Genomic DNA, 25,594 nt, shown 5'->3' on the forward strand with positions numbered 1-25,594 from the left:
GAAGAAAAAGGATAAACTGTAAAATATTACCAAAATATGAAGTTTTGTAATACAAAAATAAATGCCGATTGCTTTATTTTATTTTATTTTTTTAATTTATTTAGCAACAGGGGAGGTTCAGGCTGGACATCAGGAAGAGGTTCTTCAACGAGTGGGTTGTTGCGTACTGGAACAGGGTCCCCAGGGACGTAGTCACAGCAGCAAGCCTGTCAGAGTTTAAAAAGTGTTTGGACTGTGCTCTCAGTCATACGGTCTGAATTTTTGGGTAGACCTGTGTGGTGCCTGAGTTGGACTCAATGATCCTTGTGGGTCCCTTCCAACTTAGGATATTCTATGATTAGCTTTACATTTATTCATTTCTGAGACAAGACTATCTGCATATAAAAAACTAAAAGCCACAAGAACACAGGTGCAAACACCTCGACTCAGCAACATGCACCTGATTTGAAAATAAGTCAGACTAACAACCTAAAAGCATGTCAGGTGTAGGTCTTAAATACTTTCCAGAAAGTTTAAGTTATATGCTGCAATAAGATAATCATCTTTCTGCTATATGAAATTTATTAGAAATTAAACATCACAGTATTTCCCCTCCTCAGTTGCTTTAAGCGCATGGGGAAGGGAAAAACAGCTTGTATACCAAGATGTTTTGTGGTATAATATATGCTGTAAGACAAAGAAAAGTTTTAATTTTTACTTCCACTAAAATAAGGGAAATGAGAGAATGCACAAGTTTACAAGAATACAAAAGAATCTGAACCAATTTAAACTCTCTAAAACTTTATACTTAAAGCATATTGCTGCTATAAGGAAACCTGATCTTATATTTTACTTCATAAATGCTGTTCAGTTTCAAAGCCTGTTCCTGCATCCAAGTCACTGATGCAATCCTGCTATAAGATCATTTTTCTTTTTTCTTAAGTTGTTCATCCTTCTTTCTTGAACCATCTCAAGATGCCACAGAAATAGAGAAGCAAAGTTTTACAATCGGTTGAAAGTACCTTTCCCTGGACACCTTTCACTGTGTGTCTCCATTCCACAAAGTGTATCCAATACTCAACAGAATACATACTTCTGATTATTATCTTTTGCTAGTAGTTGATTCAAATTGAGCATATTTACAAGAGTCAATAAAATCACATCAGCAACCCTGAATTTCACACACACAGGAAGCCACAGAGCAACTAGTACCCTTCTCTTTCATACTGGTTTGCAAGCAAAGGACTTCCGCTCTCTGTGATAGAGAAGTCACTTTACTTTTCAGGCAATAACGTATTAGACAGACAACAAAAAAGTATGCTGTTTTCAGTTCATCCAGGTTTATTAACTAAACCTCACAGAGCAAACTGAGGCAGCTTCACAGTTGGCCAATAAACGTAACGTGCTCAGCTATTTCACTATATGCTCAAAATACTCAGAAGAAGGTTTTCCTCCCTGTTCTAGAGGTGACATTGCTGTATGTTTTCAATACATGGGAGCACAGCTGAACACTTTTCGGTAAGGGAATGCAATCTGCTGAAGAATCCAGGACCAGAATTCAGAGCTCCTTGCCTCCCACACTTACGTTCAAAGAGGATACAGTGAAAATAAAAACACCTGCCAAAAATTTAGGATAGAATAGCATTGTTAAGAGCTTTATTCTGGAATTGTCTTATTCAACCTGATAGATTTGACAGAGTCCAGACAAATTGGGCAATGCTTTAGCAGCCTCTGCAATAGAAGGCAAGGAATAAACAAGCAAATGCTGCTTCTTCACTACTGCCATACCGTTCCTGCTCCTGTGTGCGCTCACCTAGCATAGCCCAAGATGGGCACAAAAAGGGGAAGAGGGATCAGCAACTGTTTGACACTCCATCTTCCAGCTAGAAGTACCATCCCAAACCATCTCCCAGCCAAATCAGTGGCACAGAAAGCAAGGAAAACGGGAGATTTCTACATGTTGAAATTCCACTGAAAAATGTCACCGTCCTCTAGATTCTAAAGCTACAGATAACCAATGAATCAGGCGTTTCAGTCAGGGTGCGTGCATTTCTTGCGAGGTGCTTACAGTCACTGAAGCCATTTGCTAATGAGTATAAACCTTGAAGTTTCAGAAATTATTGAAAGCACGTTCCTTCTGTCAGGTTCCTCTCCTTCATAAATTGAAGGTTGGATAAACTGGAAAGCAAAAATAGAACATTCCAGTCACATTCTTCCAAGTTCCCCCGTTCCAACTTTTTTCCTCATCAATTTAAGATTACAGTCTAAAGAAAATCAGTCAAGACAAAGCTGCTTGCTTTATTTTTTTCCTCTTCCTAGTAATTTTATGAAGAAATGTGCTAAAGGGACAATAATTTAAAACAAATATTGGGAGAATGCTAATTAGCTATTGGATACATGTGAATAGTCCCCAGGTGGTTTTATGTTTAAAAACAGTTCTGTAGAGAAGTATCCGTGGTTCAGAAGTCATGTGTGAATCTTCTGTGCACATTATTTTTCTGCAAATATATCACACCAGCCATTAGACTCTGAACTTACCAGGGATATTTATATCTGTTCAAAACTCTCCCGTCCTCCCCCGCCCCTTGGAAAATTAAAAATAAATAAAATCAAGGTATGACAGAAGCAAAAGACTAACTCCAAAGCCAAGTCATGTCCCAATTTTCCAAAAGAGGGAGATATAACTCCATTTCTGAATTCAGCAAGTGTTTCAATTCCAATGAAGAACATAAAAATGTGTTGAACTAATTTACTAGACCAGCTTAACAATAACAACTTTTGCTGTGTTCTCTCTTCCCCCCTCCACTTTCCTGCTTCAATTAGAAGGCATATATACTAACATAAACCTACAGAAAATACAGTATCTATTGGAACATAGTGCAATGCAAAAGACTGAGACAGCAGCCTACTATTTATTACAAAAGCATTTATGCAGAAAGAGATACAAATAACATAGGAGAATCAAACTTAAAAATCAAGGAAACAATAGCAGCATTGTTAATATTGAAAGCAGTATTACATGGAAAGAAACAGGTCCAATACAGTTCAACAGGCACAAAGCTAAAGACAGTACTTCACTTAATCAACTACTATAAAGTACAGGAAGAAACAACAGGTTCAATAACTGTTAGATACACAAAGATGACACCACTAGGTATTTCACCACTAGGTGTTTACAGATAGATTATTTTTTAAAAACACATTTGCACTGCAGGATAGCATTCAAACTTTCAGGCTAGAATAGTTTGAAAAACTATTTCAAAATCAAGTTAATAAAAGTTGAAGGAAAACTAGGGTCTCTAAAACACACAATGCAAGAAATACTTTTTTCCCCCCACTGTGACTTAACCAGAATCAAGTTACCATAATGGTGATGTGTACTAAAGACTATAAAAACTGTATGCATATTATAAAAAATTCATATATGTATTATGTAACAGAGGCTTGGGGTAGGAGAGCATAATTTGGAAAGCAACCATAATTATAAAGCACATTACACACAATAAGTGTAACTTATTAGAGTTGTTCAAGCCACGTCAAGTAGAAAAGAAGCTATTCAAGTATGTAATAGAAGCACCCAAGCATTAAGTATTACTTATCTTCTACTATAAAGCATTTGTAAAGGACAACTGCTGCATAATGCACCTTGCGGTTGGGTGGTTTGTGGCATAGCATGCATACCTTCTGGTGTTCCCCTTCACAACTGTTTCCACCTGACAGCAAAATGTCTTTTGGAGATGGAGTAGGTCACGCTCAACACCACCATTTCCTGTGACATACTCCTACAGTGTCTTCCAGGTGATTGGGGTAGCTAATGGCCCCCAATGGTGCTTTCACTTTCCTTGTCCTCATCCCCAACAACTCAAGAGTCCCTGTCATCTTTTGTCACAGCCTCTTTGGTGGATAACCAAAAAATGCAGATAGTTCTGATGCGGTCCCTGTGGTCTGAGGTCATCTCCTGTGTTGCCAACACATATTCCATCTGACAGGACTTTAGCATACACAGTATGGAATAGGTCCATTAGAATACTGAAGTTTTAATCTTCTGCTTTCTCCTTGGCCTATAATCTTAGCAATATTAGACATGAATACAGCCCCAAATTAGAAATTCTAAACCACCAGTAAGTCACACTATAAAGTGTCAAAAGCTTTAACTAATTAGTGTCTCCATCCTAAAACAAACAAGAAACTCTAAAAGAAAACAGTCATGTTTATATAAACTTAGTATGGACATTCAGATTTCAAATCCTATTTCAAGACCCTTTCCTTTTGAAAAGTCTCTCCTCCTTTCCCTCCAAAAAACTTGTTGCTCTATTATATATCTAATACCACTTGACACGATTCATCTTGTGTGGGTAAACTAAAAGAAAACCATTCTTAAATAGCAAAACCTCCTGCCAAAGAATTGTGCAGTCTTTAAGTCACAGGAGAACTAAGCCTGCCAAAATAACTGAACAAGAATATTCTGAATTGCTGGGCTCAGCCTACAAAAAGGGCTCTGAAGAGCAACAGTCCACTGCATTACAATGCTTCATCCCTGCTACAACCTCTTGTATATGCCCAGGAGTATTTGCACGTTGCCTATTTGGATTTGGTAAACAAAGTCAAGAGGCCATTTATCCTCCACTGAGGTAACAACTCCTCCTGCTAGTAAATTTAATCTGTAGTTAACACAGAAAAGTCTACAATAACTTGCTAAAGGGTCAGGGCTCACAATCAAGCAATGAAACAAAGGGCATTGCCACATATTTAACTGAGGCTTTACTTCCCATTTAACACCACTGAGGTACTGAATAGAAATGATATGGAAATAGATAAGTTGGATGATTTAAATCTTGTTCCCTACAATTCAAAATGCTAGCAACACCACATCTGCTCCTTGCTACACACAGATTACGTAGCATGGTGCTGCGGAATACTCATTTCACTTACTGATCAACTTTGAAAAGACAGGAGTTTATTTTGTTTCACCCACCCACCATTCATGACATGAAATTTAAATTATGTGGAACTTAGAGTATAAGCAAGGATATTTTCCACACACACAGCTAAGTTGGAAGCAGGAAATATTAAAATTGTTTGCTTGTACATGTGAGAATGCAAATAGGAAGCTTCCTGAAGAGGCGTTCCTATTGAAGTACATCAGCTAGTGCTCCTTCTCCTACATATAACCTGTTTACATCTTGTATAAAAACAAAACAACAACGAAAACCCACACAAAAAACAACACACCACAAACACTTCTATACCTAGCATTCTAACCACAAGCCCGTTATCCCACTTACTCAAGTTTACTGGGTTTTCATATTGAAATTAATAACACCTAATTTTGACTGCAGACTGCTTGAAATGCATGAGATCTGAGCTTGAAACCAGCCTGATACTATGCCACTGGACTTTCTGATCAGTAAGGTCAACTGCAACGCCATCTACTTCATCACTGGCAGTAATTACACTTGATTAATTTTACTATCAGTGGTTCCCTGACACTGATTAACCTACTTGCTTACTACATTTGATTCTTTTTCAGGGTTTATAAGTTAAACACAGAGCATGCAGCTCTATGAGTTACTAGACACAGTGGTAAAAACTGTAAAGATGAATTTTTAATAATGCTATTTCCAACCAACTTTTCTCTCCCCAGAGCCTCAAAGGCTCAAGTTATTTTCAGGTCTTTTAAACGTTGTTAGTGTATGTTAAAATGTTCTGATGCAAAGCAGTTCCTCCTTTTCACGATTTAAAGTTAAGAAGAGTTTTATTTGGACTACAGAATTACCCAAAAACAATAGTAGTAGTGGGTTTTGTTTTTGTTTTACAAAATAAGACTTGCTGACCATGGTGCCAGCCCCAGTTTTAAACTGAACTTGGCACTTATGAGTATTTTTCAGCTATCACTGAAACCATTCAAATATATAGCAGCCTGGAATGTCAATAGAAGAGTATTCTTAAAAAGTGCACAAAATATCAAATCTAACTACTTCACTACAATACAAACACTTCCTTGTAAAACATAATAATTGAAGTTTAACATGAGAGGGAGAGGAAATGATATAGATTTAGTGATTGGTAGAATGCAGAGTTTTGAGAAGTTTCTACCATTTTCTATTGTGACCTTTCCAGGGAAGACTTGTTAGTTGTCCCTGAGCTGTGTATGACTAGTTCTATCACCATATGAAGGTTATGGTACCCAGAAACCATCTGTTAAAACACAGCCAAAATTAGTGATGAAAAAAAAAAAAAAGGAAAACTGAAAACAATTACTCAGCTGTTTTTTTTTTTTTAATACTTCTATCTATCTGCATGCAATTATATTAAAGCTATCTGAGAAAGCTACTCATGAGTAGTTAATTCATATGGCCTCAAAAAAGCCATTTGAAACCAATACTGTTGCCTGAAGTATCAGTGATGACTACCTCCTAATCTTTACTATGCCTTTAGAAAAAGTTGCAACATGGGGGCATGTCAGCCATCTTGACGCTTTTCTTTATAATTGAAGAGAAATAAACCAGAATCGCTTACAGTGAAATTTCATGAACATACAAATGAAATTTAGAGGTATACAGTGTTTTATTTTCATGCACCTACCCAGCATGTTGTCAGATAAAGTGTCAGATAAATTTAATATATAAAATTCATGTTCTGTCAAATCACTTCAGAAATCACAGATCAACTGTCATTACTAGAGAGTTGAACAATTACTACTATTTCAGTATATCCTCTCTAGCACACAAAAGAAAAACTTAGTGGTTCAGCTATACAGGTCTCTTAATGGAAATTATTTCCTAATCAATGTTTTGTGGTGTCAGATAGTTCGTAACTGCCAATATTTTAGAAGTACCGATTCTACTATCTTCTATTATTTAAGTGTGTCAAAATATTTTAGAACTTGATCATTAGCCATGAATTTGGAAGTTACTTTCATCTAGGCCTGAGTTCTTATTGGCTGTTTTCCAATTGTTCATCTTCTGTTTTGATCATTTGCATTCCTATAAAGGAATGCAAACTCAAACAAGTTCCCCAAAGGAGATAGATCTCTATTTTTAATAGTGTTATCCCCAGCCCTAAGTTTCACTTGACACTATTTAAAAATTAGAAACGACAGTGACAACTGAATTTACAGGTATTTTTAAGCAGTTATAAAATTAATTTAAAAATAAAGACTAAAAAGAATGAAGTGGAGCACATATCATCTCCTGCATGTGTACAACAATGCAGGAGACTTAGTAAGGAAGCCTATCAATCTGAATTTTTCTAAAAAGCTTGGTATATGCCATGAAGGAGGAATTAAGAATGCTCCATCAATGAAGGAAGAATTTTTGACAATGAAAGAAGATAAGCACACACTGTCCCTGTTAGAATGAGACATACAAAGAGACTACTTCCATTAGAATAATGCAACAAATGTACAAAGAAGATCAATCCAGTGAAGCAAAGAGAGGTGTTTTTTTCTTTGCTTTAAATCTGTGGTCAGGTTATGACGTCTGTCAGAATTAAAACAAACAAAAAACTCATACAATCACAACATGAATTACATTTGTTTAAACAACTCATTCTAAGATAATTAATTGATCTAGGGGGAAGCTTTGGAAATACCTCGTGGCATTTTCCACCAAGAAAAAAAATACCACTACGTATTTTCAAAAAAAAAAAAAAAAGTGCCCTTTTCCAGCAGGTAACTATTTTGTAGATGGATGTTGTAATTCACATGACAGTCATTTTCAACTGTTTTAAGTATTTATCCCTTGACACAGAAGATGCATCAGAAACATACCAAAATATCTGCAACAGGCCCTTTTTTTTTTAATTACTTACCTTCAATGTTTATGCTTATTTATGAGAAGACTGCCCGAAGAACTACAGTAGACAGTCTACTACTACTGAAAACAGGAAAATGTTTCACCTCTATTCCTCATTTATTTTCCTATAAAAATATTTTGTGACCTGATCTAAATTAGTGTCATCAGCTACACTCCATCCATTTCCCGTTCTGGTTCAGAAGTTACTTATTTAAAAAGAAATGACCTTGTCACAATTTCAGAACTTGTCATTTGCCTATGTAGAACTGAAGATGAAAATACCGTATAGAAAAGCCAAAGATAAGGACCTCCCAGAGGAGCCTTTTTCCCCCTAGCAGATTAATTAAATATTTACGTAGTCAACTTTCAAGAGATTTAAGACATTCAGAGAATTAATATTGTCAAAAGAGGCTTTAAAACATATGCCATTATGCTTTTTACAGTAATGCAAAGTATACACACACACCTTCAATACCAAGAAGAAATAATTTTTGTTGTCCAGTCTAGTACACTACCTGTGTATTTAAACATCAGCTCTGCAATCTGCATAGTAATTGCTATCTACATATAATCCTATGTTTTCATCTTCTACATGAACAAAGAACTGCAGAACTGTGCTCTACCACACAAGTCCTAATGTTCCCCAAAATACACACACTTGTGAATGGCCACAGTCTTGTAATGGAACCATGTAGTTTCAAGAAAATCTAAAGAGCAGCAGTTTTCCAAATACATTATTGGAACAACAGCAGAAAAAGATCACCTGTAGCACAAGGAAAACATGCATTCCCACTACACGTGGAATATTCTAGCCTCACTTCACATTTTGTTACAGATAAGCCATTTTAGAACTACCTTAACTGAAGAATATTCTCCCACTTTAGTTATTACCGGTAAATACATTGAAAGGACATGTGTTAGAGTCAGTTGTGTAGGCACCAAGTAACAAAAATGTGCCATGAAAGATTATCAGAGTTACAGATGAGGCTGGAAGAAATTCTACATGGATTAAGTCAATTATAATTGCATACACCTCTGAATTGAGTTTCTAAACCTTTGCACTTAAAATACGTAAGGATATGTGCATTCAAAATCAAATCAGTCTCACAGGCAGACAGAATAATACCAGTTTAGCTGCACAGATCTCTTTGGTAATCACACTTAAGTGTCAGTAATAACCACATACATCTTTGTCCAGAATCAACTCCATAAAAGCACAACTGAAGACACAACAGTAGGAAAAAGAAAGAGGAAAAAAGGAGGAAAACAAAAACCCATATTCTGCTCTGCCAGGAGAGTTTCATGACTCAAAGCAACTACAAAACTACAGCAAATAACATTACTAGTACGAAGTGTCATCAGTAACCCAAAATTGTGTACAGTAGACCAATTATGCACAGTTCTGTCTTTGCCGTATGGAGTTTCTGTTTACTATTTTCTCTGACAAATGAAGAGAATAAGTACTATAAAGATCTGCACTTTAAGAATAGGATATGACCATGATTATATAAAGAGCAAGAAAACTCAATTTTATCAAACACATTTATGAATATATGCTATTTGCTAGTAGTACCAATATTACTCATCATTCACACTTTTATCTCTACTAAGCATGGAATATTCTACAGTAGGTAAGTTCAATACCTTTGTAAATACAACAAAAGGTAAATTTATCAGCAATTAAAAAAACTAACATATCTCTAAACCATAGAAAATATTAAGTAACCATTCTGCAATCTCAAATTACTGCATAATCACTGCATTTGAGTTGCAAACAACTGTTTGCTCCCCTGCTCTGTGAAATAAAATCAGCTTTCTCACATCCTTGAATGATTTACTTCCTTGAATTATTTCAATTTATCCATATTTATTATTGGGACAATTTCATAGGCCATAACAAATGCAGAGAGATAAGAACATACATTGTGTAAGCATTTCCAGTGCATTTTTATGCATTTCTTTCTTTCAGCAGATTCTCTGTTTACCTAAGATCAGATTTTCAACAGAAAATTGAAGATTCTTTACAATGTGTTAGTTTTGTTGATGGGAGCCCTGAGAATATAGTATATATTATATAAATACTCCCAGTTGCTTAATTTTCCTGGTCTATAGATTTTTTCAGTACATTTCTTCCCTTAACTACTCATTACTGTCCCCTGTTATCATTTGGCATCTCTAGAACACAAGCTCAAATTGCAAAAAGTCAAATTTTCAGAATTATATCTCAATGACTGAAATCACTATTCACATGGAAATAATCACATCTACTGATAGTTGTCATTATGTGTATCTGCACTAAGCATAACAACTGTGGTATCTGACAGCTCAAAGAAACTTCCCATTAATTTTTGGAAGACAGGATTTTATGCTCATTGATGTTCATGAAATACAATTAAGTTTTCCCTCATTTTGTTTTAGTTCAAATTCCTTAATCTACGCTGACTGATTGGTATTCTTAATTACTAAATATTCCAAGATTCAAGAGGCTACATATGCTTTTAAAGCATCACAAAAATAACAAGTGAAAAGTTGTGGTTAAAAGCATAACATTTTCTACCAAGATACTGAGATTTGAATAGCATCTTAAGTAGTTGCATTAAATATAGAACAGCTTTACGTTCACCTTAATTCTTATTTTTCACATTATCAGTATGTAAAAACTGGTTTCACCTTGTAACGTGATACAATACATTATATCCACGTTTCAACAACATATGCCTGTTTCTATGCACCATGAAGAAAATTAGATGTTAATATTATTTCATCCTTTGGGGTCACTTCACAGAAGTAGATAAATTGATTGCTTCTTATAATAATTATAAGATAATAACGTTATTTAGGAGAAAACAAAAAGGGCAAACTGAGTATGAAATGTTACAAGAGCTGGAAAGAACTAGCACCTTGAGCTTTGATCCATGGGGCACAGGAGAATAACCGTCTTGTCCAGGTGGAATGAACAACTCCCATTTCCCATACTCCATTTTCTTATATGGATGAGAAAATGGATTCCAGCCATCTGTAATAAGAAACAAAAATAAGGGTATTTATCTTAAAATGCGTCCAATTAAAATTTAAAGGCATAACAGTATTGTCAAGTCTTTTTCAGAATACACTTGCAGCAGATACAAATACTTTTATATCAGATATTTCTGTACCCTTTTAAAAGAGGTTCAATAAAACGTATAAGATGTTTACTGGGAAACCATACTCCAGTTCTAATTTGACAATTGCTGATTATAGAGAAGGGAAAAAAAATGAGATTGGACAAAACATAACCAAAACCCACCTCCCTAACTCACATGCTCAAACTGGCTTTGGACAGAGACACATACACATCTCATTGCTTCTATTTTGACAAACTGATGTCCTACTAATAACATGAAGTGTATTAACCAGAAAAGTGAGGAAGCTGCAGACAAACTTGATAGCAATGGCTACAAAACCACACAATACCAGATACCAGCAACACAGCTAAGAAAACTGGCCTAAAACGCCACAGTTATATGTAAGTAAATCTTAAATCAGGTTTCTTTTCATAAAAAACACATGGAGTGAAACGAGCTTAGATTCTATAATTCAAGATTCTTCATGCTGTTTTTATTCACTAAGCACTGGAGAGGTATGAGGTTAGTTATTATGACATACCTAACTGAATAAACACCTGCCAAGATCACGTGTGTTTATATAGATGTTCGAGGTTAACTCTCACAAATGAGAGTGAAGATAAAGCTTCTGAACTGACAGACTTCAGGCAACACAATTATTTCTGAACTAAAAGGAAGCAGGCAAGCTAAAGTTTCAAAATGACTTTTCTTTGCCTTGAAACTTGTCCTCCTCACAGATCCCAGCAACAGGGAATACTAAGGTAACAAGAAACCAGTCGACACAAGAACTGAATTGCAAGATGCTATCTCCATACTAATCCATTTGCATGCCATTTCCTGTAGTAAAAAGAGAGGTAGCTAACACCAAGGAAGAAGCATAAACAGCCTTCGCTGATATTCTATACAAGACCTTAGGTACATAGAGTAACAGTGAATAAAGTATATGTTCACTTCCTAAACTGTAGTTCCATTACTAGTTTAAGCTAGTATAAAACAGCATTTCTACTAAACATGGTAGTCTGGGTTAAACAAATTAAATAAAAACCAGACATGACACCAAAAGTGAGATCTGCTGTTCCAGTGGCAGTAGCAACTACTTTAAAACCACCAGCTTACTTACTGTGTCTCTAGAGCTTTTTATTGTTTTTAGAGAAAGCAAGGACAAATACACGTCATTACTTCTTAGTATATAGCAGTGGAGGTCAAAGTGGACTACTGAAGAAAAATTTCTGTATTAATTACGTGAAAGCTTTTTCAGAAATTTCAAGAGTAGTATTTAACATCTGAGATGATTCCACAGTTCACTGCAGAATATTGTTTTTTTCTTCTTTAAATGAGGATAATATAGATTCCTATTAATAAGACAGATTATATATGCTGCAAGATCTTTGAATACCTTCCCTAATTTGAGAAGATATTAACAGTAGGAGGGAAAAGAATATTAACAAAATATTACTGCTGATTCAGTGATATAAAGCCATCTGCTTTATCTTTGTCCTTAAAAAAAACATAAGCAGTTCTCTTGGGAGCAAGTGATGGAAAAACAAACATTTTCAGAAGTAGTAACTCACATTAAATTAACATTTATTTAATGCAGTGATCAAAAGGAATCTCATTTGTGCATTCACACAGTATTCCATCATAAACAAACTATTAAAAAATTAAAACAACTTAATTTATTCCTTCATTGTCTGAATGCATACTGGTTATCAATTTTTATGCTTTAACTTACTTGAGTTTACCATGGAGGAAGAAAAATTGCAGTATCAAAAGAAATAACTTATAAATGCAAACTTGTAACTAAACTTTTAAAAGATATTCAGGACAAAAATAATTCTCTTCTTTTACTTAAAATATATTGCAAAAAATTAACACAGTAGCAAGTGTTTCTCAAGTCTTACAGCTTATAATTTCCTAAATTATACTGTTGATGTGTGATAAATCTTTTTTTTTTTTCTGTTAAAAGAAAAATAAACATGCCCAGAGCAAAGAAACAGTTTGACTTGCCTTTCAGCAAATGCTATTTAGTAGATGGCTGACCTGATTCGTAACCATCTCACTTCAATCACAATTTTGGACTAAATGCTCTCCAGAGATCTCTTCCAACCAATCTATAGCAGGTTAGGGAATAGACTACAATACCACATACTATATTCAATTTTAAGACCACTTCCAACTAGAAGAACTCTGCTGCAATGAAAGGTGAGTTTAAGGAAGAGATTACTACCTACTTCTCCATGGAAATCACGTACAAAATCTCCATGTACAGTGAAGTACAAAAGTGAAGTTACCTATATACATCAGTAAATATATTTTTCCAACAAACGTCAATAATCTAAAATATTGTCTAGCATGCAAAATAATGTTCTCTAATAGTACATGGATGTCTTCAACTTCAGGGAAAGAGCAGACTTTCAAAGAAACTTGCCCGTTACTTTTATATAACTGTTTAAACCAGAGAGATGCCAATCTTTATAGAAAAAAACAAAAAGCACAAGTCAGACAGGCTAGACAACGACCAAAAAAAAAAAAAAAAAGGCAAACAAAAGCCTGCCTAAGAAACATTCTAGTACCTATTCATTTTACAGTAATGTCAAACCGATGCAAAGATGCATTATTATTATAATCAAGTGTTCCCTATGCTTAAAAATAGAAATACAATTAATTCTACTCTGTTTAGACACAAGTTTTCAACACTTAACACATTTGGATAGTGCTGACAGAAAAACACATTAGCAGAATGAAAGTACTCACTAAACTATTGCTTGATTGACAGCACGAGAACTTACATATTTAGTACGATTGCTTTTTAGTCTAAAGCTTCATCCAAAAAATAATAGAACAAAAATGCAGGTCTACTAAGGACCAAACACTACTGGAGCAATAAAGCAATAGCTTCTTAGAAGAACAACCAAAGCTGAAACAGTAAGTGTATTCTCTCCCTTGCCCTCCCTCTTATCAGGAGCATCAGGTACTTGGAGATAGGAGGTAGAATGTAGGGGACTATTATGCATAACCCAGATAACTACACGCTTTTATAGGAGGGACATCTTTGCATAACCCAAGTGACACTGATATGGTCCTTAAAGCAGAATCTTTCAAAACCAGCTGACTCTCTTCCTCCCTCCACTCCATCCCCAGATATCACCTTCAGCGCTTTTTCTGAAACTCTTTCCAGTTGAGCTATATTTCCTGTCTATGTCTTGCTAACACTAAGCAGCACAGAAGTCACTTAGGCCCTGCCGTTCCCTATGTAATCCCTGTATCTCCCCATTCCCTTAGGGAAATTCACCTTAAGTTTACTATGTACACCAAGAACATTATATTATTACATTCTTCCAAAAAGCTTCTCATGCCCTTGGTTTACAAAGATTCCCTGGGACTCCTACAACCAACTCTTCTCTCCTTTAGAAGTGGAATGGTTGAACGTCTCTATTAATTTAAGCATGCCTGCTTTCCACAGGCAGCTTTCACAATTCTGCCCCAGTTGCTTACACTCTCCCCTCCACCTGCTAGCAATCCCCTATGCTCCACTTAATTCTTCCTCTTCTCAGCCATGGTTCCCCATTACTTGGTGCCTATGATTCATGATTTCAGAATACACAAAGTAACATGCATCTATCCCAGATGTTCCTACTTAAAACCATTATTTACTTCTAATTCCTTGGAAAGGAACTTATTTAGGAAGGTTACTACAGAAAATACTGCCTTATATTAGGTAAGAGACATAAAAAGTTAAAATGTCCTGAAATTTGAAGGCCTGCTACAAAGAGGAAGTGGTTCAGGTTTCTCCAGTTTTACTGATGAATTTTCAGATTTTTTCAACAAAACACAGCCAATAATGTCGAGAACAACATCCCTAAAAAAGCAAAACACCTGAATAGCTGACTATTCAGACATCTGCCATTTCCAGAAGAAAAAAGACAGTAAAAAAAGACAAGAAGTATCTTAGTCTGAGAACAAGAACTTCATGAACTCTGCCAATAGCTACAAACAGAAAAAGGTTAAGAAGCTTACCAACAGAAATTGAAATAATTAACTTCAGTACGTTTTACGAGAGAAAGGAACTATTGTGGACACCCCATAAGACATACACAAATACAAGAGCTCATATACAAAATCTGAGGCCCAAATACATCTTATTCCAACACAGAAGACATCTTGAATAGCCTAGTACTTTTACTTTCTAACTCACTTCGATGACTGGATCTTGCAAAAACAACCTACTTCCGGGAAACAAAGCACCAAACTTCTCCTTGCTCAGAACTCCACCCTTGGTATACCATGAACTAAGCTTTCGTCTAGAAAGAAAGGTAGAGCCATGACACCTTGGATACTAACATTTGTTATAAAAATACAATTTACGTGCAATACTTCCAGATAAATCATAAATTAAATGACTTTTTGTTCCACAACTCTGGCTTTTATTTTCATGTTGACAAGTATATTGCCACGCAGCTCTGAGGCTCAAGAGTTAACTTAGACACCAAGCTGATCTCTGAGACTAACACTCCTCTTTCGTCTCACAAAGGGAAGGAGCACTTCTAGCATATTGACCAAATCATTCAGTTGTTCCAATATGGCAGTGCAATATTGTAACTATGAAGTGACTTTTCAAAAGTAAAAACACTTTATAAACTGAGATTGAAATCTCAAGTGCAAAACACTCCTAAGACAGCTGCACTTCTACACACCACATACTTTTGACTAACGGGAAGGTGCTCAATGAAAATACAGACTAACAAGCATTCACACAGCTTCCTCGAGGAAAAAATACCAGTCAAATAGCAGCTCCGACTAGGAGCACTGCAATCCCACTACATACCTGGAAATTCATTTGCATGGAACATGAAATCAAAAGACTAAAAGCAGAACGTAACTGAAGTGATTCTCTACAGACACTACAGGTTAGACAGAGTGGCCAATTACATCTTTCCTTCTACATTGCCTTATTTTGAACAGTTCAATAGCAGGGCCATTAGCATAATCTGCTTAAGAAGTCATTATACAAACTCAAATAATGACATGAAAACGAATGTCATTACTTCCCAGATATGATATCTCCCTGGATATTAATAGCAGCTTACACTTCAGTATTGCCTTCAGTCATCTGCAGCCACAGAAGTATAGCACTATGTCTTTACTCATTAAATCTAGGTATTCCTCTACAAAAAGTTTTGATAAAAGTACTAAGAAATTTAGTATTAAATCATCGTAGTATTTAGACTTCACTTTGATAAAAGTTGAAGTCAGAAAACAAATCTTTCTAAGATACTGGAAGTTTCTAGTCTCAACTTTCAGATATCCAAATTATGAGGACTGGTGGCTGGAGCTTTGCCTTCTTCACTCTGAGGAAAACCTGCCAGAGTTTAAATAAGTAAATGGCTAACCTTCCGCCCCCAAAAGCAGCCAGCCCCTTTCTCCAGACCCAGCACACGTCTTCTCCACTAGTGCGGAAATAAGGCAGAAAACAGAACAAATATTCCAGGATGATCAAATCTTTAGATTTAAATGTTAGCTGTGAGTGAGGAAGGTGCAGAAAGTGAACTAAAAAACAGAAGCCACAAGTCTGACTATATTATAATCAAAGACTGACTTCTGAATTAGCATATATATATATATACACACACACACATACACTTACTCTTTGAAGTTATTTAAAACCAGTAACTTTTTTAAATTTTGATTAAAATAATGTTTACAGGCAACATACTGAGACATTGCATGGCCAAGTACAACTTTGAGCATTCCAATTCCCCAAATAAATTCCATGGGTTACACTCAAAACTTACACTTCAGTGACTTATTTGGAAATAGCTGATTGTAAAGTATCAATAAATTGCCAGCAGTCAACAAGCTCCTCAGCAATACAGCATGCAAATAAAATACCGAGTGTTATTACAGAGCTTTTAAGGTAGCTATAACATTGATACTGCGTCTATATCAGAAATTCAGCTGACTAATTGCCTCACACACTTCATTTACTGAGATGCAAGAAGTACTGATTGACAAAACTTAATGTTTTAAAATGTTCATTTAATACTTTTCAGACAGAGTAAAAACAATGTACTTGACTACTAACAGGTGTAGTGTCTTGATCTCCAGTTATGAAGTTTTGAAGAGCAGACAAAAAGGAGTTCCGTAAATATTGGCATTTTCTTGAATTTATATTTTTCATTCTCCAATCCAAATACAGATTTGTATGCTATTCTTTTTTTTTTTTTCCAGAAGACACAATGATACCAAAAACTATCTTCTAATGAAGTTCATTCATTACAAGTGCCTCAGGAGATAGCAAAAAGACACCACCACCCATAATTTGGGGTGAAAGATCTTAATGTCAAAGCTTTTATTGCCTATTATAAGGCATAAAAATAATTCAAAAGAGTGTAAAGCCTCAGTCTTACAAATGCATATAATAAACAAGTTATTCATGTTTATCTTAATGAAGTCATTATCAACCGTGCTTATGAACTATCAACTTAAAATTCTTTCAGAATTCATAATTAAGTTCTCTGTAACACAGCCTGCACATGCCATTATAATTTTCACTAGTTTTTTTATCCTCAAACATCATTATCTTATCAGACTAAGTAGAAGCATTTAGTATTTTGTTTTTCCCCTCCTCTTTCAACCAAACACCTAAAAGAAACTCACACAATACTAGATTAAGTAAATGACTGAGAAAACACTGTTATCCATCTATCCACAACAGAACTTAAAACATAGCATGAATTAACTCTTTAATATTATATACCATTATATTTCAGTTTAAAACTGAACAGCTGCTGTCATTTCAAGTTTGACATTTCCTTCCTTGTAACATTTCAACCCCCTCCTTCCCCCAGTGGCTGAATTAGTTCTCTCCTTATAAACCTGAGCTTTTATAAAAAAATTCTTATTAAAAGTAATCCTGATATTCAATTTAAATATGATATGATCATAAATTTAGTTTGAGACTTTAACCTGTTCAAAAACTTAAAGAAAGGTTAAAGGGATTCAATTTTAATTAAACGCATCTGTAGCAACCTGATTCTAAATCTTAGGATTTTGCAACCCAATTTCTCATCAGAATATTATTAAAGCACATATGAATTGAATGACAATCTTCCATTCCTCTAGGCTTTCTGAGTACATTATCTTCCCCTTTGGGAATGAATACTTTACTATGACTGATGACGAATATGGTATATAGGTCAAATGCAGTTTTTTTCCACATTAAAATGAATTTATTTTTATTCTTTTGACTTCTTACTACCACATTTCATTAACATCTAGATAAAACTATTCCAAGATATTAGTCCTAAACTTCTTCTTCATGTGATGTATTGCATGAAGTATTTTTAAATGTAGTAGTAGTGTTTTTTTAGTTGTTGTGTTTTTTGTTGTTGGTTTTTGTTTGTTTGTTTTGTTTTTGTTGGTTGGTTTTTAAAGAAAACCATCTCAGTTATTAGCTATCATTCTGGTATACAGGTACTTCGCTCCAACCCCCACTCCAAGCCAAAATAAGTTATACCCTCTTTGTAAATCTTAGGCATTAATTTAATTAAAAGTCTGTTTTTAAAATAGCTAACCAGTAAGTTACATATTTAAAATAAATGCATTTAATCTTGACTTGTGTTGAGTAATTTAACCTATTACCCCCATCACATAAAAGAATCTTACGGTGTAGATGATGGGGTGGTATTGCAGACAGTAGAGAAGGGGAAAGGAACATTTTTTATGTGTTTATACATGTAAAGCTTAACTTTTAAAATACCCTCCTCTAGCTGTCTTACAGCCAATACTGATATCTAGCACCACTGTAATTTGGGTACTGTAATCTAACTACATTCATGATTCCTTACTCAGTTTTGGAATCACAGCATGTATCTGACTCCTATATTAAAATTCAAGTACTACATCAACCTATTTTATCAACATCCATTCCAATTAAAAGACAAGGACTATTTGAAGGAAAGCTACCTTGTCATTCAGTAGGTTAAATCGTATCAAACAAGACATGGCTGAAAGTAGCGTTGCACTAACTTTTCTGTTAGTCTTCTGCATTATTATTTTTTTTTCTAAAAATAATTGTTGTCTACATACTCAGGTTACTACAGTGAATAGGTGACACGGACCCTCAAATCAAATTCTTAAAAGAAAAAAAATAAAAATACAGAGAATTAAAATAGATACAGTTTGACTGATGCCTGGTAACTAAATCATAATTTGAATATTTAACTGTTTCTTTTGGTTACTCTGTTTACAAGTGTGTCTCGAGACTATGGATAAAACAGTGCTAACACCTAGTACTATGAATCATTAAAAATATTAATGGATCTGAAAAAAAACAGTAATCCATTTCTTTGCAACTGCACACATTTTACAGAAGCTTAACCGTAGTACTTTAAAAAGAACCACTACATACTACAGCTAATGGCATATGTAAAGAGTCTTACCTTTTTAAAGTTATATAAGCACACGGAAATAAAAGAGAAAGTGGAATTAGTATTGCAGGATTTAAGAACAAAAATGCATCCAACTTGCATTTAGGAGTTTGCGTAACATGAGTCACTTGAGTGTAGCTAGTCTTCTGAAAAATGACGAAATTGCTATTTTTGTCTCAAGTTTTAAGTAAGTGGAATCAATGTCTCTTAAGTTCTCAGACCATGCAATACAGTTCCTCCACTGTAATGCTGCCACCAACATTCTTTCCTCTTCCCTCAAAAGGGAACACCACCTACTTTTTCATGACTATGTTCATTTATGATTTTAGGTTACCATTTTCTTGCAGGACTTTTCTAGACTCTCATGATTAGTGGGAATCACGAAGGGCCTTGGTCCTTACACAACACTGCTGTTAGACAAGTCAAAGAAGATAAATCAAGTTACTCCACTGTTATTTTCTTTTTCCCTGCATGCAGTTTCATAGAAGCCTAACAGTAGACCTTCAGGAAGAACCCCAGGTAGTTTAGACACATTCAACCTAAAGCTGCAGAGTGATCAGGCTAGGGCCTTTAGAGAAGTGATCACTTTATGGGTATAAAAATAGATGCACATAATACTGACCATACAGTAGAAACACACATGTTCTTAAGTTAGTGCAATATGGAGTAAAAGATTATTAGTTTAAGTTACTAAATGTCATTACACCAGCAACTCATAACATACATTTTTATTATTAGAAATTTTGTCGTTGCTACAACATTGTCTAAGTGAAAGGATATCGATCTAAAACACAGTGCAGGAAAGAGGCAATACTCCTAAAAATACTTACTGAAGTCACCTGTGAGAAACACTGCTTCTGCTCCTGGTGCCCACTCTTTGCAATATACTCCACCATCCACAAATTGGTTAACTCCAAAGGTTTTGTAACTTTTTGAAAATTTATCAAGACCACCTTCATTTTCCTCAATGCTCTTCAAGCGGTTGTAAAACAGAGCATACCTTTCAAAGAAAATAGATACATTTTTAGAAAGCTTAGCAAGCGTATTTCTTACATTAAGAAATGCAAGAGCATAAAGACCATGCTGAGACACTGTCACACTGTGTCCCAAGACTACAATATCGGATTCATCACTCTACAGAAAGAGAAAATAAAACACATAATATAATTTTTCCAGGATTGCAACACAGAACAGAGTTGCAATTTTCACATCTGTATTTTCTTTGCTTTACGTGAACTCTTTATACTTTAAGACTGCAACTCCTGATCGGCAGTCCAAAAATCATAGCATTACTACACAACATGAGAACGTCACACTCTAACAGCCATGCACTTTTTTGTCCATCTTATTAATGCTGGGCAAGGGCCTCACAGAGAGAATTGTATTGGTCTGGTACATCTATCACAGCCAGTTTTAACAGACAGTCTCAGGACACTGAAAAGCTTCTAATGCAACATATAGCAAGTATGGAGGAAATAATCTGGCACTTGCAGAAAGTCATTCCCTAAACAATCTCTCTAGAAAGACCATCAGCAAGATTAAGTAGTCCCCTGCCACTGGAACTAGTTGGAGAAAAAAGATTACTACTTTACGGACGTAATTATTTGGTATTGTACTCTACAATAACAGTCCCTATTAGGACTAGAAATGCCATAAACCTCTAATGTAAAAATCTGCTAGTAACAGGTTGAAGTTTTTTGTTGGACTTTGCCATGTTTTCTCCAAGGAGTTCCCAACAATTCAGAAACACATATCAGGCACACGTACATAGAAGACTGTCAACTTTTCTTCCTGAAGTGTAAGCTACTTTTGTGAAGCATGGCTAAAATGCTTCAGTTTAAAATATTATTAAAGCTACCTGCAGAGTTATTTTATTTGCAAATTAAGTGTACCCATGTTCTCCAAAAAAGGAAAGGAGGGTTCTGAAATGTATAAAAACTAGAAAGAATCTGGGCAAAAATTTCTTGCCTGCCTCATTACACTTACTATATTTTGAAAAACTATAAACAAACAGTAAAGAAGCAAACAGCATTATGGTATTATACTCTGTTGGTATAAAACAACAACAACAAAAAGTAATCTGCTTGAAATGTTAGGACTTGTACACTGCTCTCAGGTTTGTTTTAAGGGTTTGTTTCAGAACTGGCCTTCATTAGTCCAAAGTAGAGGATTAAAATGTCAATTTACTGGTTAAAGTGAAATAGGATAACATTAATTCTGAGTACTTTGACTACTTTCAAGGTTAATCTCCCAGTAGGTTTGTATTACAAAGACTGATGTTCACCTTTAAAAACAGCAAGATTTGAAAAACGCCTCAGGATACACTATAGCAAAAATATTTTAACTTTTTGCCCACCTACCTGCACCATCCCTTTAAAAGTCAATTTCCATTTGTAGCACTTGAGGGAGAATATCTGGCCAGATTTCCAAATAAGTGTCTTACCTATATATACATATATACACACACACACAAAGTTGACTGACAAACTTTAACCAACTGCAATTGTAGAAAAATTTATATAAACAAATGAAAAGTTAAATACAGAAGTGCAAGTCAAAATAGCCTCAAAAGTTCATCATACAGCATTTGGTAAAGGAAAAATTACTCCATTACTGAATGATTCTCCTTGAAAAAGGAATTTATTTTGACTTCTTTAGCTTTGTGGGTTTTTGTTTTGTTTTTGTTGTGGATTGACTTCAAGTTATTCTTTAAAATATACTAATTATATTATATAAGAGCATAGTGCTTGTGACACAGCAAGTTAATTCAGATAGTGCTGCATCTTCACTGCAGAAATCATGAATATTAAAGCAACTAGTGACCTCCGTATTTAAGTGATATTCTAGAAAGTATTCAGTTTTAATTTTGTTAAACGTCTGAAGTGATCAAATACAGAATCATGATTTACTTGAAGTTCATGAAAGCCACCAGCTCCTAAAATAGATCCATTACTTGTGTTGTGAACTATTCTAAAAAACTCATCTCCAGACATGAAATACATCTGGCCACAAAACAAAGTTATCTTCCCTTGAAGGTCCTGCAAAACAGAACAGAAGTGTAGTTCTGTATCCTGCTTCTGCTTTAAAGGAGAGCATTCAGTTAAGTGCATGCTTATGATCCAGGTGTGAGAAACTTAAAGCTAAGATTATATGAAAGCAAAAAACTTGAATTCCTACATCACTGAAACATTCACCTTCCTGGGCAACCTTCCAATGCCTGACTACTCTTTCTGAGAAGAAATGTCTCCTAATTTCCAACCTAAACCTCCCCTGGCACAACTTGAGACCATTCCCTCTAGTCCTATCACTGCTGACCTGTGAGAAGAGGCTGACCCCCAGCTCCCCACAAGTTCCTTCCAGGTAGTTGTAGAGAGCACTAAGGTCTCCCCTCAGCCTCCTCTTCCCCAGACTAAACAACCCCAGTTCCCTCAGCCGCTCCTCACAGGACTTGTGCTCCAGGCCCTGCACCAGCTTCGTAGCTCTTCTCCGGGCACATTCCAGGGCCTCGATGTCCTTCTTGTAGTGAGGGGCCCAAAGCTGAACACAGTACTCAAGGTGTGGCCTCACCAGAGCTGAGTACAGGGGGACGATCACCTCCCTGGTCCTGGACTAGATGACCTTGGAGGTCTTTTCCAACATCAATGATCCTATGATCTTCCAAACTGAAACCTCAGAATCACACAGAGAAAATGACGGGAAAGCTCTTGTTTGAGCAATTCCAAAGGCTTATTATGCACTAATAGCATACAATCATACTTAAAAAAAAAGTATCAGACATTGTCATATTTAGCAACTCCTTGTGAACACTGGAAGTTGCCATATTCAGTGACATACAGCAACATACATAGTCATACAGACTATAACCAAACTGGTCACATGCGACAACACAAAGGTGAGAATCTTGCACAACTGTGGACATATAGAGAGAATTAACAGGAACAGCTAGAGCTAGAAGCCAGGACTAAAGGCCGTTCTGCCCTCCCACCTTCAAAGCTTTCCATTGCTCATTAAACTGTGAAAAGTCTTTTCAGATTTCTCTACTTCCCAATATTCAAGTTGGCACTGAAGAAATATTACAAGGTTAAAAGCCATACCCAGGTATGTTTTGAAAAGTACAGCTTACCTTTGTGACAAAAAAGCAAACAAACAAACAAAAACAAAAAAACATACAGTAACAAGAAGATCCACAGACTTTCAGGGAACTAGTCGTGTCTAAGTGGAAGATGACGTACATTGGGTCCCTGCTTACATACACTGGGACTGCTCCAGGTGCTTTTCTTGCTCCAGGAATTCTTATGAAAAAGCAAGCTCATGTACTGAGAAGGGCTCCAATGACCATACCAGGGGGCCTTTGCAATTCAAATCCTGTATCCTTTCAGCTCATCTCCACTTACAGACCAACGTTTTTTAAAGACCAAATACCAAAGTTAGGTGTTTTCTTCACACTTACTAGAAGAAAGAAACTTCAGTCATGGCATTTCTTCAAGCACATATACATCCAACTTGAAACCAGACACTTAGTAACAGACTAGCACTTTCACAAGCATCCTTGCTCCCCCCCCTTTTGTCTTTCATAGTGAAATTCATAGTGAAATACTGAAAATCAATAAAAAACGACCCTGTTTCAAATGATGTTTTTGTTATATTAATAATTTGTAACATAGCATTGCTTTGAATCCCATGCTTTATACACAGCCCTGTATAGAACTGTATGATGAGAGTGTAGGAATTGGCTGACTTTCCACAGAAGCAGAATTAAAACATCAAATATGACATCATACAATGGCTATCCAGAAAGTGGGTAACTTGCCAAAAAGTAAGCTTCACAGTGAAGGAGTAAAAACTGTATAACTCAGTAGTCATTTTAGGGTGGTTACATTTCAGGTGAGCTTATAAGAAGCCTCATACTTCTACCACCTAAAAACCAAATTCAAATATTTTGTCTTTTAAGTACTTAGAGTCCTAAAACTTATGTAGTGAAAGTATACAGATACCACAGAAAGGTCAGAAAAAGAGATGGTTTGACGGTTTTTCAGTGCTATGCAAAGCTAAACAGTTCTTAGTCAAAGGAATAGGGTTCTATTTATCTTATAACCATGATGTGCAAAACCCGATGCGCAAAACCCACCTGAAGCTACAATTCCTGTCATCACTGACTTCATTCAACTAACTGATCCCATTAAAAATGGAAGAAAGGTGTTAAAATCAGTAGTTTCATTACAGGGTTTAAAAAAAAAAGTAAAAAAAAAAAAAGTTAGCTTCCCTCTTCTCCCCAAACTTAAATGCCTTAGTGAAATAAGACTTCTGGCAGAAAGTTAAAGTCTAATGGCAAGTCAGAATACTGAATCAAGTCTCCACATAAAGCCTTCAAATAGTTACTTTTCAAAACAATTAAGGAGGCATTAACTTCCTCCTGGCCACCTTGTAAGGTGTCAGGAAAAGGTGGTATAATATTTTAAACCTTTGTATTTATCCAAATGAGCTTTAGTTTCTTAGGCATCACAGGAATCTAAACAGAAACAAATATAACCAAAAAGGCCTTGGCAGCATACAAAATACCCTCCTTTAATCAGTATGGTGCTGCACTCTAAGATGGCTGCCAAATTTCACAACATTTTTATGCCTCTTTTCACACCTTTTTTGAAAGTCATAGTTATTGCAGTTTATAGAAGAGTCAATCAGCTTATTTTAAGACCTGGGGTGTCAACACTAACATTAATCATTTTAGTCCCTCTTCTGCTTATGATGTTCATTTTAGTAGCTATTCATCTTTTAGATTTTTGTCTACACTAGCTTTTGTGCCATAATTTATTTCCACAATATTGGCCCAATATTAATGCTAATTTATTCAAAACATGAAAGCAAATAGGAGAGGCTTTGATAATGATATCTGGCATCCATATGGAAAGCCCAGTTCTGCAGACACCAAAGGAAAGAGGATATGAAAGAAAATGTCCAGTAAGGTATTCTCTGTAGCCAAATCCTCCCATTTCTCAATAAATACAAACATTTGCAGGAATGTCAGTGTTAAAAATAAAGCTAGAGTCAATGTAGGTATTGGAAGGACTGAAAGATCAGAAATAGAAAACTTAAAATGTTAGTTTTTGTTGTTGTTCTTTTGTTTTCCTCTCCTCATTTAAACAACAAACCTTAAGAAAAACTGTTTGGATGTTTTGAGATACCACTTACCCTATTTATCAGTTTGCTCCTGAAGCCTCCTAGGGGAACACCAGGTCTTATTTTTCAAGTTTCAACTCTCTTCCACCACAGGAAAAGCTGTATCAGC

At 35.5% G+C, this 25,594-nt stretch overlaps 1 protein-coding gene across 10 annotated transcripts in view; it reads right to left on the bottom strand.

The window, feature by feature from the left end:
• Positions 1–25,594, bottom strand: part of GBE1 (1,4-alpha-glucan branching enzyme 1) — a 181,608-nt gene that overhangs the window by 120,382 nt on the left and 35,632 nt on the right. For 6 of the 10 annotated variants that reach the window (XM_080571324.1, XM_080571319.1, XM_080571321.1 and 3 more), the window contains exon 2: positions 10,676–10,791. In XM_080571324.1, coding sequence (XP_080427450.1) covers positions 10,676–10,791 — 116 coding nt within the window. Of the gene's footprint in view, positions 1–10,675; positions 10,792–20,138; positions 20,309–25,594 lie in introns of all 10 variants that reach the window. The other 4 variants (XM_080571326.1, XM_080571318.1, XM_080571325.1 and 1 more) reach the window with 1 other exon arrangement.

Source organism: Anser brachyrhynchus (assembly GCF_964034855.1).
Source record: "Anser brachyrhynchus genome assembly, chromosome: 1".
Classification (NCBI taxonomy): domain Eukaryota; kingdom Metazoa; phylum Chordata; class Aves; order Anseriformes; family Anatidae; genus Anser; species Anser brachyrhynchus.